This window comes from Dasypus novemcinctus, chromosome 3 (genome assembly GCF_030445035.2).
Source record: "Dasypus novemcinctus isolate mDasNov1 chromosome 3, mDasNov1.1.hap2, whole genome shotgun sequence".
In the NCBI taxonomy this organism is placed as follows: domain Eukaryota; kingdom Metazoa; phylum Chordata; class Mammalia; order Cingulata; family Dasypodidae; genus Dasypus; species Dasypus novemcinctus.
In genome coordinates this window covers 109,367,719-109,385,641 of record NC_080675.1, presented here as the reverse complement: position 1 = coordinate 109,385,641, position 17,923 = coordinate 109,367,719, and the positions used below count along the sequence as shown (strand labels likewise).

At 43.0% G+C, this 17,923-nt stretch overlaps 1 protein-coding gene and 1 pseudogene across 4 annotated transcripts in view; one reads left to right on the top strand and one right to left on the bottom strand.

The window, feature by feature from the left end:
- Positions 1-2,242, bottom strand: part of LOC101442968 (large ribosomal subunit protein uL11-like) — a 57,660-nt pseudogene extending 55,418 nt beyond the window's left edge.
- Positions 1,281-17,923, top strand: part of RASGRP1 (RAS guanyl releasing protein 1) — a 74,098-nt gene continuing 57,455 nt past the window's right edge. The window contains exons 1-2 of one of the 4 annotated variants that reach the window (XM_012528395.3): positions 1,281-1,714; positions 6,704-6,888. In XM_012528395.3, coding sequence (XP_012383849.1) covers positions 6,813-6,888 — 76 coding nt within the window. In that variant the 5' untranslated portion in view covers positions 1,281-1,714; positions 6,704-6,812. Of the gene's footprint in view, positions 1,715-1,796; positions 1,979-2,066; positions 2,276-6,531; positions 6,889-17,923 lie in introns of those variants that run through there. The other 3 variants (XM_012528390.4, XM_004448250.4, XM_071214102.1) reach the window with 3 other exon arrangements.

The window sequence follows — 17,923 nt, the reverse complement described above, 5'->3', positions numbered from 1 at the left end:
AACTGAGTTAACTTGTGGAGATAAGATGAGGACACAGAATATTACATGGTAATATAAAATGTAAGTATTGAGGGGGAAAGTGGTAAAGGGTTTATTCTGCGGTAGGGTCGCTGGATAATCAGAGACGATCTCCTCTGTGAACAAAGTGAAAGACTTACAGCTCAGGACTGATGGGAGTAAAGGCAGAATATACATACCATGTGGGTGTGGAACTATCTTCAGACTTCCACGGAACCATCCTCAGATGTCCACAGAACTTGGTTGATAGAGTTGTACAGCTTATGTGAGGCAGGGGGTATAATAGATCGTTCTAAAAATGCCTGAACCTTAGAACTTGTAAATCAGGAAGAGTGTCATTATTTAATATGAATCAAACATGCACCATGTGCCTTTCATATACAGAGAGAGGTGGATCAGGGCTTGGTTCTTCCTACTTGGGGAGGGGCAGGGGGTGAGGGGGTGGGTGCATGTTTATTACATGAGGTAATGTATAGAAAGCACTCTGCACAATGCCTGGTGTTTATATCACTAGCACCTAGACTTTGTCCTCTTCTTGAGGATTTCCTGGAGAAATTTCTGTCTGGTCTCAGTATCAAAAAGAGTTGATCTCCTTTCCAGCAATTATTTTTTGTCTTGCATGTGACAGGTATTGAATTTTAGATCATTTTGCATCTGACAACTAGAAATCCACAAGACAAGTTTTGGTCCCACTTGCAGCAAGTGTATTGGATTCTATGAGGTGAATCTCTTTTTAAAAGACTCATTTCAGGCTCCATTTTATGTGTTTTGTTTTTCATTTAACACAATTCTTTTTATAAATTACGTACCATTGTAAGTAATTTTGAAATCCTTTTTTTTTTTTTAGGACAAAGTAACATATAAGTGTATGGAAATACATAAATAAAATAGCAGAGGAAGGCTTTAAAGTCCAGAACATTATGACTGGGAAGAAAACAACTGTCGTGGCTAGAGTTAGGGTACATGAGGAGGACAATGGGTGTGCTGTGTGGTATTAGGACAGCTCAGCAGTGATTCGCAGGGGTCGGAGCTCTCTCTGCTACTTACTAGTTGTATGATTTGAGAGGCATATCATTCTCTCAACCTTAATTTATTATTTTTTTTGCTCTCTCTAAAGCAGTGACCTTCCGTATTTGGGGGGTGTGGATTAAATGACGTAATGTATAGAAAGAACTCGGGACGATGCCTGATGTGTAAACATTCAATCGACATTAGCTGTTATTATCATCACCATCTCTTGTACAAAGAGGAGACGGGCCTCCATTCTTGGCCAGGGCTGCGAGGGACACCGGTGCTCGCCGCACCTCTCCCCACTACTCCCCACGCCTCCCAACCTCTCCCCACGTCTCCCACCCTCACCAACGGCAGGCAGCTGCCTTTTGGCCCCACACGGATCAGGCCTGCAAACCTCCACACCCGCAGCCCTCCGCCAGGGCCGGGTGAACTTATCTATAGCCCAGTCTTGCAAACTGCTTCCAAGAAGAGAACCAAACGTGCAGGTTAAGTCAAATCCCCAACTGTGCATTAGTTCCTTACACCGACCCCGGCTCTGATCTATATGAGAAGCCTGAGAAGGGACCAGGGGACCTTCCGAGCCAGAAATGAAAGCCGCAAGCAGCGGTCCCAGGTCGCGGCGTGGAGGCTGCCAGTCCGAGAAGGGTCGGGGGAGGATGGGGGAACCCGCGAGAGCCGCTTGGTGAGGCCCCACTTCCTCGGGCTCAAGTGGAGGGAGGCGCGCAGTTGGTGGGATTAAGTATAACCCAGAGCCTCCCCCACACACACACCTTCGGCTCCCTTCGGACTTAACCCTTTTTCTGGGGAATGTAGCAGGCAGGGCTGAAAGGAGGGAACTGCGAGAGGCCCAGGCCTCCAGGCACTACCGAGTAATGCGGGCAGGTTTCGGAGAAGAGCTGAAGAGCGCCCCACATTTCCCATAGCCGATAACATCAGCGTTTGTCAGGTGGTTCGGGCGAGCGGGCGGACGTGTGTGCGCGTGTGTCTGTGCGCGTGTGTGCGAGTGTAAAGGGGGAGGGCGCGCGCTCACACAAAGTTTGTGCCTGCGGGTGCGCGTGCGACGGGCTCACCTGGCTCCGAGAGCGGCGGGCGGGCGGCCCGGGGGCGGAGAGGGCCCAGGCGGGCGGCGGCGGCGGCGATGCGCCGCGCCCCGCCGAGCCGGTTCCGCCGCGCTAGGTGAGCCGGCTCGAGGAGCGCGGGCCGCGGCCATGGGCACCCTGGGCAAGGCGAGAGAAGCTCCGCGGTGAGTAGAGGCGGCGGGCGGCCGGGCGAGCCCTCCCGGGGCCCAGACCCACGAGAGCGCCAGGGTTCGTTCTTGGGGAAGGGGCGAGCGCGGGCGGCCCCCTGCCCTCCTCTCGCTGACGGGGTGGGGGCGGGGGCGGGGGCGCGCTGCGAGGGGCCAGGGCGCCTCTCGCGTCGGGAAGTTGCTGTCCGGGGGTGGGGGCTGGCAGGAGTCCGGGGTCACTGGCTGAAGTCCGGGAAGAGCGGCACGAGGGATGGACACGGCCTGCGCCCCGCGTTCGGGTGGCGAGCGAGAGAGTTAGGGTGGTGGGGTCGGCGCGCAGCCCGGCCTTTGCTTGCCCAGCTAGGTCTGTAATTGCGAGGGTCGAAGCCTTTCATTGACCTAGTCCTCTCCCGCCGATGCCCGGCCACCCCTCCCCCGGATCTTCACAGGCGGGCGCCGGGGACTCCCACCCTTGGACTTTCCGCGCCACCCGCACCTGCTGCGGGCGCGGGGCACCGGTATCGCCATCTGGCGGTCTTTCCTGGCCCTGCGGTGCCCAGGCGGAGCCCGGAGCGGCCCGCCGCGTTGGTAGCTTTGGACTTAGACTAGGAACAGAGCTTGGTTGCCTCCAGCCCAGAGACTTTTCCATGTCCGTGGGTCAGCCAACCATATGACTTTGGAGACGGAAACCTGCAAACCACTTCTCGCCACTGTGATTCGAGAGAGATATTTTAGGAGGGTTTTGGGGTGACACAATATGACGGACAAATGGCAGTGAGTGAAAAGGCTTTTGGGAGGAGAGGGAGCCAGGTGTGATTTTGTCCCACAAAGGCCAAAACCGGGCAACTGCCTGGACAACGACCGGGTCTCCTGTTTAGGGCTGGGCAAGCTGTGCACTTCACAACTCCAGGCAGGCCATTCACATGGACTCTGATGTGACTGCAGTGTCCAACCTGCACAACCATACTCAGTCGAAGCAGGAGGCTTTGCCTGTTAAACGTTTGATACTTACATTCACCTGGTATCAAGGGTTCTTGGCACACTGTACCTTGCTTTAGACTGGGGTGGGGGGCTTCAGTAGATTAAATTGAGTTTATATTATCTGGAAAGAGAAAAGGACTGGAAATAAAGCTCACTAAAACCCGAAAAAAAGCCAACTTCCCCTGCAAAGAAAGTTGAGGAAGTGCCAGTTCTCTTCCATTTAATCCCTTATTCTTCTAGGCTTGATGAAAAGCTCATTAAAAGTTCCATCAGAAATGGTGGCCTCCACTGAGGTATCTGTGCTTGGAGAGGATTTTAAACTACTTCATAAATTTGACCATCTCCCTCAGCAAACCCTACTGAGACTTGGCCACTTTCAGGCTCAGAATACACTTTCATGTTAATTTTTATATGTAATCATCATCATCATTATTATTTTAATTAATAAGGGAGCTGGCCAGGAACATTTGGCTACTCTCTTTAAAAATATGTCTTGGCCGGCATAGAGGTCATTTGGTCTACAGTTCATTAAAACGTCCTTATACCTGCCTGTAAGAAAGCATTTTATAAATTCTTATCTTCAGCCATTTCGCCAGAAGAGAGAGAGTAATTTGAAGGTTTGTGGCAACCAGTCAAGAGATAAAAGTTGTCTAGTTTATGGTGCGGATTATCCCCCATCTCCCTAGACTTCTTAAGTTGCAATTTGGTTTTTTATTATTTTCTTCTCCCTGGTTCTTAATGCCCAAACCCTCTGAGCCTCTCTGGCCTTCATACTTCCCAGATTTCACCTTTCATCCTCCCTTCTCTTCCTCCTATCCAGAATACTCCCTTCTGGTTCTTGGGCTCTATGTGAATCTATCCCAGTCCCTCCTAGTTTCAGTAAAAACTTTCTACCTCCTAGAATCACCTTGTGAACTAAAGTGGTTTCCCTACTGCTGCACTAGGAAACCTTACTAGAATTAGAGACCAGAGCAGGTCTAGGCGTCCTGAATGGGTGATACCACCAACTGAGTGAACAAATGACATTTTCCTTGGACCTCCTGGTTGAGAGAATGCGGTGGTCACCTCCCCAGCCCCGGCAGGAGGAGTCCTGCCTGACACAGCCTCAGGTTGCTCTTGCTTTTTCTCTAGGGGATAGGGAGGGGTTGTGTGGAAACCTACTGAGAATGACTATTTTCTTCTTCCCCCTACCCCACCTTTGGTGGAGGTCTTCCTGGTGGTGAGGCAGCCACTAGGGCAGATTGTTGGCTCATTCCAAAACCAGACAATCAGCCCCAGGTTCAGTGTTGTCAGAGCTTCCAGGAAGGGAAGGGAGTATGGCTGCGACCATGGAACAGGGACATAGGAGATCTGGCTTCTAGCTTGTCTCTGCCACCAGTGGCCAGTCACATTGCCCTTCTGAGCCCAGACCTCCACCTCTTATAGATAAGGGATTTGAAAAGTGGCCATGCAGAGTCTATCCAATGGATGGCGGTAGTGGTAGTACAAATTGTGAATATAATTAATGCCACTGAATCTGGGGTTTAAGAATAGTTCAGGGGACCTGCAGAATGAGCAGGGCCTGAGGTTCAGTCTTTATGTTATCGTTATGCTTCTGGAGGATTTTACTTTTTTTTTTTTTTTTTTTTGAGTTGACCTTTTAAGCCTGTCTGCTTTGGTCTACTTGCTTACTCTGATATGGAAAGTGCACAGTTCCAGGCACTGTAAATAACCTTGACTATGCCATTTAATCTCTGTTAAACTCAGCTTCATCTTCATAAAATGGAGATAGCATCATTCTGGGCTGTAAGCTTTAAAGAGGATGTAACTCCCCAGCACATTGCCTGCCATTTCATAGGGTATCATTTCATACAGCTATTATTATATTATCTTGTTCTCAGAATCTGATCTGGCCCTGGGGCAACCACCGAGTCTGTAGAAAATTCAGTAATAGCTAGAAACTCAGCTGAGTCCTGTAACACCAATCTGATCTTTCAGGAGTCCTGGGCGGTGTCTGCTCACTGACGTTGAGTTAGCAGATGCCCAACAGCCTGTTGTTGATTGGATTTCATCGCCTCCCACCCCCACCCCCACCCCCTGCCCAGGTCAGAACAGAACCCCTCACCCACCCCAGACCAGCACCTGGAGCTAGATTGAAAAAGAACCTGAAGGGCCAGGAGTTTCCCCCGCAAGCTTGGCTGCAACTGAGTGGCCCCATTATTCAGTACACCATCATTTAGCAGGCTCGTTTTCCCAAAATCCACATTTTAATTTTACCTAAGCATTTCTTCAGTCTTTTTTGGGTGAGATTGTATCTCACACATAGAATAAACAATTATTGACCAATTGATGTCATCATGTGTTTTTCATAATGCATAATGAATACCGAAAGTTAAGGAACTGAGGTATATTTCTGTTTTCTTTTTCTTCTCCTCTTTGGTAGTAAATTATGAAATCACCAAACACATAATAGGCTGAGGAGAATTAACTGTATGCCCAAAGAAGTTACCAGCAACAACGTCCGTGACCATTAAACCTTAGAAGATTATAGATATGTGTGTGTACATTTCTATTTTTTCTATTAGAGAGGAAAATAAAATGTTTAACCTTCATCATATCGCTTTCCAAACAAGTTGTCTCGTGCCAATGAGGTCATGATCAAAGATAAAGCTAACTGTGAGAAGACAGAGGTGACCTATTAGAATTCTAAGAAATGTCTGGGTCCAGACTTGCCCTTTTACTTTTAGTTCTGAACCAAAGCTCTTGCAAATTCTGCTTTCTTTTTCAATTGATGAACACCCAAGTGAGGACCTGATAGAAAGATGTTTGGTGATAAAAATGACCCATAACATATATGTGTGTTGTCAATAATGAAAAACAGGATCTTAAATCCAACCAATTTTTGTGAGAAAACCCTGCCTAACTTGAAATTTAAACACCACAACCATAATCCCTCACCCCTTGCCCATAGTTCCTTAGTCTTTGACTTCTCCCCCAAAGTCTTCAAAGATGTTTCTGAGGCCTCCTGACCTTTTCAGTATCCTGGTATTGTCCCAGATGAGTGAATTTAGCTGAAGATGATACCAACTTAAATAATTCTTAAAACTCAAATCAGTGGCCTAGTGGCTAAAATTAAAAATTATTGGTAGGAGCTAAGGACTGCCAGGATACAGTCTTGCCTCTGCCTCTCTCCTCCTGAAACTGGGACACAGCCAGACAGAACCATCCTAACCCCAGGTTGAAGAGTCCTAGTTACAACTCTGAAATCACACCCTATTATTTGCTAGGGAGATGTCTCTTTAATAGCCAACCAGTCCGTTTGGTGCATTTGCCAAGTGGGAGGGGTATGCTATCAGCCCTACTGGCGGGATTAATTGTTTTATCTCTACTCCTTTCCTCTCCAATCTGCCTTCAGAGCCTGGAGCTGGCAGTTTATTTGTCCCCTGGCTGCTCTGCACACACTCACTGCCTTCTCTCTTTCCCCAGAAAACCTGCCCATGGCTGCAGAGCTGCCCCGAAAGCAAGACTAGAGGTGAAGCCAGCCAGCAGTCCCTATTCCTCCCATCCCAGCCTGGCCCAGATCACCCAGTTCCGAATGATGGTGTCTCTAGGGCATTTAGCCAAAGGAGCGAGTCTGGATGATCTCATTGACAGCTGCATTCAATCTTTTGGTGAGTTGGCCTTCAGGCATAAAAATTTTGTTTTTTCTTAAAAAGTGCTTTATAAAATAGCAAGCTAGATTGCGTTTTGGCTTTAAAAATAGCTTCCAAAAGAGCCTTTGAAATGTTGGAGACAGTCTGCAGTGCCTATGGCACATGACTATGTGGGTGTAATAGGTGGTGGTGAGAGGTGTAACTTCAGGTGAGAAAAGTTACTGAGGGGAGTTTGCATTTCATTTTTTTTAGGATGGAGGTTTTCACATGATGAAAAATATCACAAAATGGTATTGTGCTTCTGATGCTTTGAACACTTTTCTGTCCTTATGTTCTTAGGGCACATAAAGATTATTTTACTTGTGTAAACATTGTGATCAAACAGAAATTTGAAAACCTTTCAATCATTTGGACAAATAAAGTCTTAATGATTCCCCCTTAAAACCTAGAGGGTAATTGTGGTGGAATAGGAAAGGATTCAGTAGAAGCCAGAATGTTTGCAACTAGAAGATGTTAGTTAATCAGCATTGTGATTATGGGTAAAGAGTCTGAGAAATAAGCACATAGACACACACCCTGCCGGTGAATTATTCAGATGCTGCACTCAGTCATCACCAAGACTCACCATCAAGCATGCACAACTTAGTGCTGCTGACAGGCAATTATCTGAAAAGATGGCCTATATATTTTTTTACCATATAAATACTATCTCTTGATGTTAATTTGTAAAATTATGATTGAAAAGTACTAAATGTCTGTTCCTCTCCAAAAGAGGATTGATTAAAATTGATGGAAAATTAAAAGATTCTCAGTGTACCCTTCCCCCTCTGTGCCCATTTGTGTTCCTCCGCCTCCCACTGTGAAGCAGATGAGTACGTGTGGCTGGCTCCGAAGCAGCAGTCCAACCCAGCCACCCAGTCTCCTGGGAGTGTAAGGGAGGCTTGATCAGATCCCAGGTAGTACAGATGAAGATTAGTTAAAACTCAGAACTAGGGATTATTGGCTGGACAACTTCAGCATTTGGCCAGACCTTGTTTGTAAACTTGACAAAGATTTGGCATTTTCGGGATACTCATTTAGCACAGTTCTTTTCAACATCACAATGAATCGTTTCAACTATTTCAATGTTGGTTTAAAGCAGTGGTTGTCACACTTCAGTGCATCAACAGCACGAGTAGGGTCTTTCATAATGCAGAATGCTGGGCTCCATCCCCAAAGTTTCTGATTTAGTTGGTCTAGAGCGAGGTCTGAGAATTTACATTTCTAACAACTTCCCAGGTGATGCTAATGCTACGGATCTGGGAACCACACTTTGAGCATTGTTTGTTGTAGACTTCTTAACTTGGAAAGGATGGAGCATTTTCATTATTACTAGTTCAGCATTAAAATTTAATTAAAGGAAATTAAGTAATTTATAATTACTTAAAATTACATTTAAATTTTAAACTGTTTTTTATTATAAAATTCATTTTTACACTTTAATCTTTCAGTTAAGGATGAATTTGGGAGCAGAATGAAAGGCTTTGTGTTTCAAAATAGAAAATACACATGTAAGGAGATAAACAAGAAGACAGCGAATAGTAATAATGGAAGCATGGCTGATGATGAGCCGTATGTCATCTACTTTCTTTCAACTAATTGCCAAATCCAATAAACTGTAAAGTTCTTCATACAGCTTTGGTAGTCATATTTACTGGTCTTTTGCAGGGCACTGTGGATATTTCACAAATAAAGATTTGTATTCTCTTCCCATTTCATCGTTGAGAAAACTGGGATTAACAGCATAATATCATGCTCTCTTTCTTCCTCCCATGCCAACCATGCAACTACCTGCTGAATTGAGGGCTTTTTTCCTAACCACCAAATAATAACTAATATTAACATAATACATGGCCAATTCCTGTACGCCTTTCCCCAAAATAGCCAAGCCTCATCCACTTCTCTCAACAAATCCTACAAGGACAAAAAGATAACATTGTTTCCTGAAATATGCTGAACCCAAAATAAACGTGCCATAAAATCCAAAAGCTTTTAAAAAGTCGCGTTGAGTCTTATAGTCTTTTATCCATTATCAAGATTCATTGATTAAGCCCCTAATTGCATCCACATTGCATTGGGCGGTTCACAAGAAACGCAGTGACAAAACGCTCTTCTCTTAGAGCGTATGATACCCGAGAAATGCACTGCTCAGGACAAACATACCAAGGACAGGGCAGTGGTAAGCTGAAGTGTGCAAGAATAAGTTCTTTATAACATGTAGAGTTTGAGTAAGTCTACCTCAAGGGTGAGGACATCGATCTGGGAGAACAACCACAGTTTGTTCACATTCCTCTTGGGTCATGGGAATGCTGCATGGCAGCAAGGTAAGAGCTCAGGTTTTTGTGCAGTTTCCTGTCACAGAATTTACATCAAAGAGGCAAAAAAGAAAACATTCTATTCTGGAGGGAATGGGAGACAGCGCCTTTCGTCAATGATTTTGACTCTCTTATTGCTCTTTGATTATCAGTTGATGTATAATGTATACTCTGAAGCAGAAAGGAGAGCAAAGCTGGGGATCAGTGGCAGTCCTTACGACAAAGAAAAATCTACAGTGAAATATATGCTTGCACTTCCGTAGGTTTCCTTAAGGGCAGTCCAATATGAATACAGAAGGGAGGCTAATGCTTCTCTTGGATCCTACCCTCCTATTTTTTCTTTGGGAGTGCATAGAAAAGTATTGCTTTAGAATAAAGCAATCTAGCTCAGCCTTTTGTTAATGAGTCTAGGTATTTTAGTACCTGTGGAAGGAAAGGGAAGTAATATAGAAGCACAGAATTATTATTATATTATTTTGGGTAATCACTAGCTTCAGATCCTGGATTCCACTATTCTTCCCACCACTTAAAAAAATAAAAGAAGGAAAAGAAAACCTGTTTTGAGAACATGAGGACTGACTTGTTGATTTACTTTCTATTGTCCTCTCAACATCACCTTCATGCACATTATTTTAGGATTGAATCACTAGATCTGCACTGTCCAATATAATAACCACTAGCCACATGTGGCTATTTATATTTGCATTTAAATTCATTAAAATTAAATAAAATTTAAAATTCATTTCCTCAGCCTGAGTGGCCACATTTCATGTGCTCAGAAGCCACACGTGGTAACTGCTGCTGGACAGCATTGATAGAGAACATTTCTGTTGTCTCGGAAAGTCTCTTGGACAGCACTGGAGAGGGTAGTCAGTTGACTTGAAGGGGAAAAGCAACAGAGAGGTTTTCTGAAAAATTTACAAATGTCTGTAAAATTTGAATTTTAGTAGCATCTCTATGTAATATGCTGGATTCTGCCTAAAGCATCATGGGCATTTGGAAGTCTTTACTGATGGCTTTCTCTTTACCATTATTAACCATTAATTACCATCCACAATTATTGTCAGAGGCAGGGCTTGCTACAATGCGTTAAAGGATGGGGGCCCAGCATGTACAAATTAAAGATTGTTTCGAAGGGCTCTTTCAAGCCTCCCAATATCACATACAAGGTTACAGATCTGTGATTTGAAACTTGAGTCTTGAGTCATAGCGCATTGCTTTAACCATGAAACAACCTACTCCCACCTTCTGTTTTAATCAGAGGTCATGCTTTACATTTTTAACATATTATTGCTAGTTAATCCACTCTTCAACTGAGCATAATGAGGCAGATCATCACAACCTGGTACATTTATGTCAAATGTATGTGAATCACACCATCTGTTTTAGAGGTAGAAAAGACCTATGAGATCATCGGGCTTTTAAATTTTTTTTCACGTAGTAAGAGGGCTGCCAGCATTTGGGGCCTTAAGTATCCAAATTCACAAAGCTCTTCCCTTGTTCCATTCTGAAGGCAAGACAAGTTCTTAACAGCATCAGAAAGAAAACTGCAACCGTGTCCTAAAAGGTTCCTTAGCAAGTAGCCCTTCTGCTTCTAGGCAGGGTATGGGAAGAAACTCAACATCTTTGTCTTACCTGTGTGAAGGGAAACACATCCTAGCATCTTACATTTATGGAGTGTTGCTGCTTATTTTTTCTGGGAGTTTCATATTCATTCATTTTCTTTTATGCTTGAAACAACTCAGGTGTTATTCGCTCCATTGAACAAATGAGAAAATACCCCTAGACTCAAGAAAAAGAACATTGCTTATTGCCTGTCTTCCCTGTACTCAGCAGCTGTTCTTGCAACCTGAGCTGGAGGAACCTGGGGTCCCTTTCCTAGGGCAGGCTTCACTATGCTCTGGGAGACCTGCATTCCACTCAGGGCAGGCATGTGTCTGTGCCCACCATTCTGCAGGCAGATGAGAAATTAAACTCCATTCAACTTAAGAAACATTTATCAAACTCTGTCTACATGCTTAGCCTCTACCTGAAATCCTTTCTTGAACAAAGTGTTATTTCATTACTGTCTGCATTGTACTAACGCTACCCAAAGACCTTCCAAATTAGAAATGTCCCCAAACTAATAGGTATGTTTCCCCTACCAGGAAGTAATGGAATGTTAAAAGCATTTTATAGACCTGAACTTATTAAGGGTAAAATACTACACCTGTTTGTAAAATCAGAGCCAAGAAAGGTAAATACAGACTTATTGGGGTCACACTTCCCCCCAAGTCAAAGGTAAGTGTTTAGGTATTCTCACCACTCTGCAACCGAGTCTGCACACCAAAGCGAGCTGCCTGCAGGCAACAGGAGCACAAGACCAGAAGCCAAGGATCATGAGTGTCGGTGGGAACTTGGATCCAAGAATGAGCAAGTCCAAGTTTCAAATCCAAATGCAGAGTCAGGAAGTGGTTCCAAAACTTTGGCCCTGCTAACAACAGACCCTTCGTGCAAAACACGACAGCTGTCACATTAGCCTCCTCAGGGACTCCACAGTCGCTGGGATCCACAGCCACAAGGATTCACATGTAAAGGACAGCCCTCGGGTGCCCATTGCCCCAAGGCTTCTAGACATCAGAGCAGCTCAAAAGCATGACTATGCTTAGCCCCCTGGAGTGGATTAGGACTGTGTGACTGGACAGCTGCATGTTTAGAGGAGTCCTGCTTGTTGCTGCCCGGCTGACAAGCGGGCATCCCCCAGGGCCTGAGGCTGGCCCATCTGCCTTCCTCTGTGTGTGAGGGACAGTACTGCCAGGCCCAAAAAAGGAGAATATGGGAAATCCCCTTCACCCACCTGTCTGTGCTCTCCTGGATGGTCTTTAGCAGGCCTCCTTCTGTAATAGAGAACAGAAGCAATCTTCAAAATGCTTATGCATAAGTTAAACAAGGTGTTAGGAATTCTGAGTCTTTCATTTCAGTAAATCCATCCAGAGACCTGCTGAAAGAAAAGGGCAGGCAGACATTAGGTTGACAGTGGTTGAACACTTACTTACTGGGCCCTGCACCTGAACTGAGCCAGCTAATCTTCACAACAACCCTTTGCAGTGGATACTATTTTCTTTTTTTTTTTTTTAAGTAATAGGAATCAAAGTGTAGGGAAGTTAAATGACCCACAGAAGGTGGTCCTGCCTGTTAGAGAGAGAGCTGCTGAGACCTCTCCGGGGCTCATGTTCTTTCACTGTATCAGAAATTCTCCAGCTTTAACATGACTAGCCATCAGGAGAGTGTGCTCAGAATCCAGACCCCTGTAGGGCAGCCCCAGAGGACTTCACTCAGCAAGAAGTCATGGTTTTGACAGAAGTGGTCTATGAACCGATTTTGAGAAATACGTCCTATAATATACTTGCTTCTAGGACACAGTGGCTTCTCAGCATTTTCTTGTGCTTTCTAGAAACACTTGGAAAACCTAAAAGACATGAAAACCCTGGAGAAACAACAGGGAAAATAGGTTTATCAACCACATGGATTAGTACAACACACGGTGAAGCCAGACTCTTGGGACTCTAATTCAGCCAGATCTAATTAGAGAGGATCCCACCTGTGAGCAGGGTCTGATAGAATTGGGACCAATTCTACCAAGATTGTCCTGCATTTCTATTCTTTCTCCACTGTAGTAAACCCCCTTCAAAACTTAACAGCCTGTTGATGTTTCAGCCACAAAAATAGAGTTTGGATGTCTTCTATAACAATTAGATTCTTTGCATTCCCAGGTCACATCCTAGTCAACTTTTCCACCATTGGGCAACACTCAAAACAGTATTCAGTGGTGCTGAAGGGCCAGAGGTCGTCTCCCATTCATGCCCTTCTCCCATGGGTCAGACGCCTATAAGTGGAGGCTTAGCCCAGAGGAACAGAAGAGGGGCTTCCCCTGAGTACTTCAAAAATATCACTTTTCCAGAGGACTTTTTAAAGACTCTATGTTGGCATAAAATTTAGTAGGTCTGTGATGAAAAACCATTAGGAAAATGGTTTGAAAGCAAAAGCTCTCTGTTCAACAGGTGACCGAAAGCACAGTGGCTGGATTATGAGATGACTGGAGAAGGTCATCTAAAGGCACACTCCCCCCAGCTCACCTGTCCTGCTTACACCCGCAGGACTTACAGTTGCTGGACTTCGTGCCTTGTTCTATAGGAATAGTGGGTCTGGGCTGCATCCTACTGGGCACTGTCCTTGAACAGTTGGGAGAAAAAGAAAAGGAAAGCAGAAGAGTGTAAGTAGGGCCAGTTTCATGGACGTGCTACCTATACAGATGCACAGGACCCCACACTTGCTTTAATCCTCTGCTGTCATGGTCTTGATATTCTTAATACTCTTTTAACAGGAACTCTGCATTTTCATTTTATACTGGGTCTTGTAGACTATGTAATTCTTACTGAGTTAAAGAGTCCCTGGGCCAGGGGTGGGGAGTGGGCGAAAGCCATGTGCCACCGAATACACAGAGAGAATGATGTGGGTTTTATTTGCTTTCTTTAGAGAGAGAGAAAATTGGGGGGGGAGAGGGGGGAGTTTCATTATCTCCCAGCAGTGGTGGCTGGACTGGCCCATACCAGCTCATGAGAGCAGATTATTAAATTTCCAGGAATTTTGCAAGCTGGTTGTTAAACACAGCCATCATTAAAAATTAAATTATATAAATTTACAATAAAAACTTTTATACAGATAAATACTCAAAATTTGTGAGTTCCTAATATAGTACCACATTTTACTGTTATCTATGCTCTTGCAGTTACTTAAATCATGCAGTTAGCTACATGATATAAATGCTCCATAGTGGTGTGCCACCGTTTGTCTCTTCCCAGCTCCTTGTTCAGGGAAGTCATTATAGTCGTTTGACATTGTCTATGTTGGGATTATTTACAACATGGAAATCAGCTTCCTCCTCAAACCCACTCCTGGAAAGTCCACTGTTAAACATTTACCAGCACATCACTGTCTCCCAGGTGTTGAGCTGGAAAGGGAACCCAAAACTGAAGTTTTATTTTGTATCACTTAATTAGGAGAAAGTATTAATTTGTTGCCACTGTTTTGCTTCTTTTATCTAAGAATCTTATGAAACAACTCTGGACGTGTACTTGAAAGTAACTATATACCGAAAAGATGAGGGAGTCACATATCAGTGAGTTGAGCAATTTTCCTAAAGAGATGACAATGGAACTCAACTAAAACTGAGAAATTCTCATTCTCAAATTACCTTGTGTTTTTTCATTCATCTCTTCTAAAAATTCTCCAAGATTAAGCCATCTCTTGGAAGGCAACCACCAACCTTCAATTCTGTGAACTTCTGTTCTTCATGTATCATATGTTGTCTGTATTTATTTCTCATCCATTTGTTTAATCCTTTGCCTTCACTTCCTGCTACATGGGAACAGGTATTATTGATATATAACCAAGCTTTTGTTGAATGGTTTTTGTTTGCTTTTCTAAAATAAGTTTGTTTGCTAACTGTATTTGCAATGTTGTGAATTGTCTGTTTATATCCTTTGCCAATTTATCACTTGCCTCAGCATTTTTATTATTAGATGTTTGCAAAGTTTATATATATATATATGTATGTATATGTATATGTATAAAGCTATTTACTCTTTGAAAGTCATTCAAATATTTCCCCCACTCTCATTTCCACTTTTATTTTGGTTTAGGAATTTTAATATATAGACATTTAAAATTTTTATGTGGTTAAATGTGTCCATGTTTCTCTTTCTCTTTTATGAATTCTAAACTTGACAAAAAGTTTCCAATCCAAAGATTTGGTGAATATTCAGTTGTCATTTTAATTAAAATTTCATTAAATCCAGCATATAATTCTATATCATTCACCTTTACAGATGATCAAGAAAAGTTTGTCAGTAAGTTATTGCTGGAGAAAAAAAATGCCTTCAGTTCTGTTTCCGAGTTTGTCATTGGCTTAAAACCACAGCACTTAGTCACTTTGTAGATCAGAGCCTAGTTTTCCCTCATTGTGATACTGTTGAAATGAAGTCTGATATTGAAAATACCCGGGAGAAAGTATAATGAAGTCTTTTTTTAAAAGATTTATTTATTTTATTTATTTCTCTCCCCTTTCCCCACCCCCCGCCCTCAGTTGTCTGCTCTCTGTGTTCATTCGCTGAGTGTTCTTCTATGACTGCTTCTATCCTTTTCAGTGGAATCTGTTTCTTTTTGGTGCTTCATCTTGCTGTATCAGCTCTCCGTGTGTGTGGCGCCATTCCTGGGCAGCTGCACTTTCTTTCGCACTGGGCGGCTCTCCTTATGGGGTGCACTCCTTGTGCTTGGGGCTCCCCCATCTGGGGGTCACCTCTGCATGGCAGGGTACTCCTTGCGCGCATCAGTGCTGTGCATGGGCCAGCTCCACACGGGTCAAGGAAGCCCAGGGTTTGAACTGCGGACCTCCCATGTGGTAGACGGATGCCCTATCCATTGGGCCAAGTCCACTTCCCTGTAATGAAGTCTTAATCATGATATTGAATGTAAACCTGAAGAAAGTCCATTAGGAATCTGTATATTTAAAGAAAGTGCTTTTGATCTGTTTGTAGCACTAATATCCTTGGAGACTAGGAAAACCAACCAAATATAAATTCACTCTTTCTAAATTATTCAAATAGACAAATCTATATTGTTCTTAAATCAATTTTAAATATATTATTCCGATAATAAATAACAGGATAATTATTATGAAAAACATACTGTTTATATTAATGTTTTTAATATGATGTCTCATTTATTTCTCACTATTTCATAACTTGTATTTACAAATCTCTAGCAGTAATTTAGCTCTTATATATACTTTCAAATTTTTAGTAAGTTTAATAATTGTTCATGTTCACAATTGAAAACCTTAAAAATACAGATTAGTAAAAAGGTAGATGATTAAACCCATTCTACCACTGGGAGCAACGTCAGCACTCTCAACATTCTTGGGTGTATCTTCTAGGTTCTCTCCTATGCATATTTACATGTACTATAATCACATTTACTTTTTGACATTAGATTCACTATCAAAAAAACTTTTTGCTTTCCATAATTCACATTTTAAACAATTAGGATCATGAAATCAGTATTAGTATTTATGAAGAGGTGTGCTAGCACCCAAGGTTGCTATTCAATTCTAAAAAGAATTGATTTAAAAAATAATTCTGATATAATCTCTTCAAATATGGAACATAAAAGTGAAGGTTGCTTGGCAACTAAAATGATGCTAATGAGGAATTAAAGACATTACAAGAAAAGAAGAGTAGTTACCCTGTTCTTTCCATGCTAAATGCTAATTACAATAACTAGGGCTGATTGCAGTGTAATAAATGAAGGAAAGAAAAAAGACTCCCACTCAAAATTCTAAGTGTGAACTTTTTTTTTCCTTTTTAATGTGTATGGGAAAGCCAGATGGGTTTTGTGGAGGAGAGGCTTTCCTTTCAGATACAAAGGAAAACATCTTTTGTCTTTCTTAACTTTCTAAGGGAATCTTTAGTAGTAACTTAGAGACAAAGTAGAAACATAAAATGTACAATTTGGTACGTCTACAATTCTTTCACAGAGTAGAAAGGATGGGGGCCAGTGGTGTGAGGGAGGTTGTCGTATCTGGGTTATTACAGAGAGTGGTCCAGAACCCTGGGGAGATTGTTCTTAAGGGAAACTTCAAGCAGAAGATGGTACCAGCGTGGAGCTTGAATAGAAAAGACACCAGTGATTAATTGAAATGGACAAAAAAAATAAAAAATAAAAAAACAAACAAAAAGAAATGGACAAATGAGGGCTTGAGGCGGAAGGGGAAGCACAGATTGCTGGTTTTAGAGTGAAGGAGAGAATGGAATAACCAGAGTGGTCAGGCAGTTGGGGATGAAGCCATCTGGAAAAGTGTGTAAAATAAAACCAGAAGACAAAGTGGGAATTTCTGGGACAGAGAAGCGAAGGAAGCTATGTCTACTTTCCCTTCCCTATCTTGTAGCTAGCTTCATTTTAAGGGGAACCCAGGGCACTTAGCAAGCCAAGAAAGTCCCAGATTTATCTTTTATGACTCTGTCTTGTTAGCATGTGTTTACATCCTAACAGCATCCTTAAATCTGACGAACAATTAGTGATATTAGATTTGCATTCAGATTTAGATAATTTTAGAATTTACATTCACCTATTTAATGCAAAATGCCTAAGGGCTTCCTCAGTCTCCTTCCCCATCTATCGGCCCCCCAGTTCATTTAGCATCATGGATTCCAGATTTACTCCACCCAAACCTGCATTCTTGGGTCTACCATTTACCTCTAATCCCAGGCAGTGTAGTTCAGATAACCATAGTACTCAAACTGCAGGCCCTGGGACTGTGTCAAGTTGGAGCACTTGGTGTCAGTGATTGACTCTGGAGGTCCACCTGACTCTGTAGCCCTGCTAAAACCCCAAAGAAAAAGCTCCCACATATAATAGTGCCTGTGGTCTCCCAACCCTGTCTGTCCCCAGTGCCTGAGATTCCCACTATCTTCTCAACACCTGAGACACTTCTCAACATCATCTACCTGAGATGAACTCACCTCAGTTAACTTAAGAAAATGCCCTTAAAATTGCATGAAAAAAATGATGTTGCCAGACCTTGTGAATTAAAAGAGACTTTAGGTGTTTCAAACAACCACAGCATGTGAACTTTATTTTTAAAAATTATATGTGTACATTTG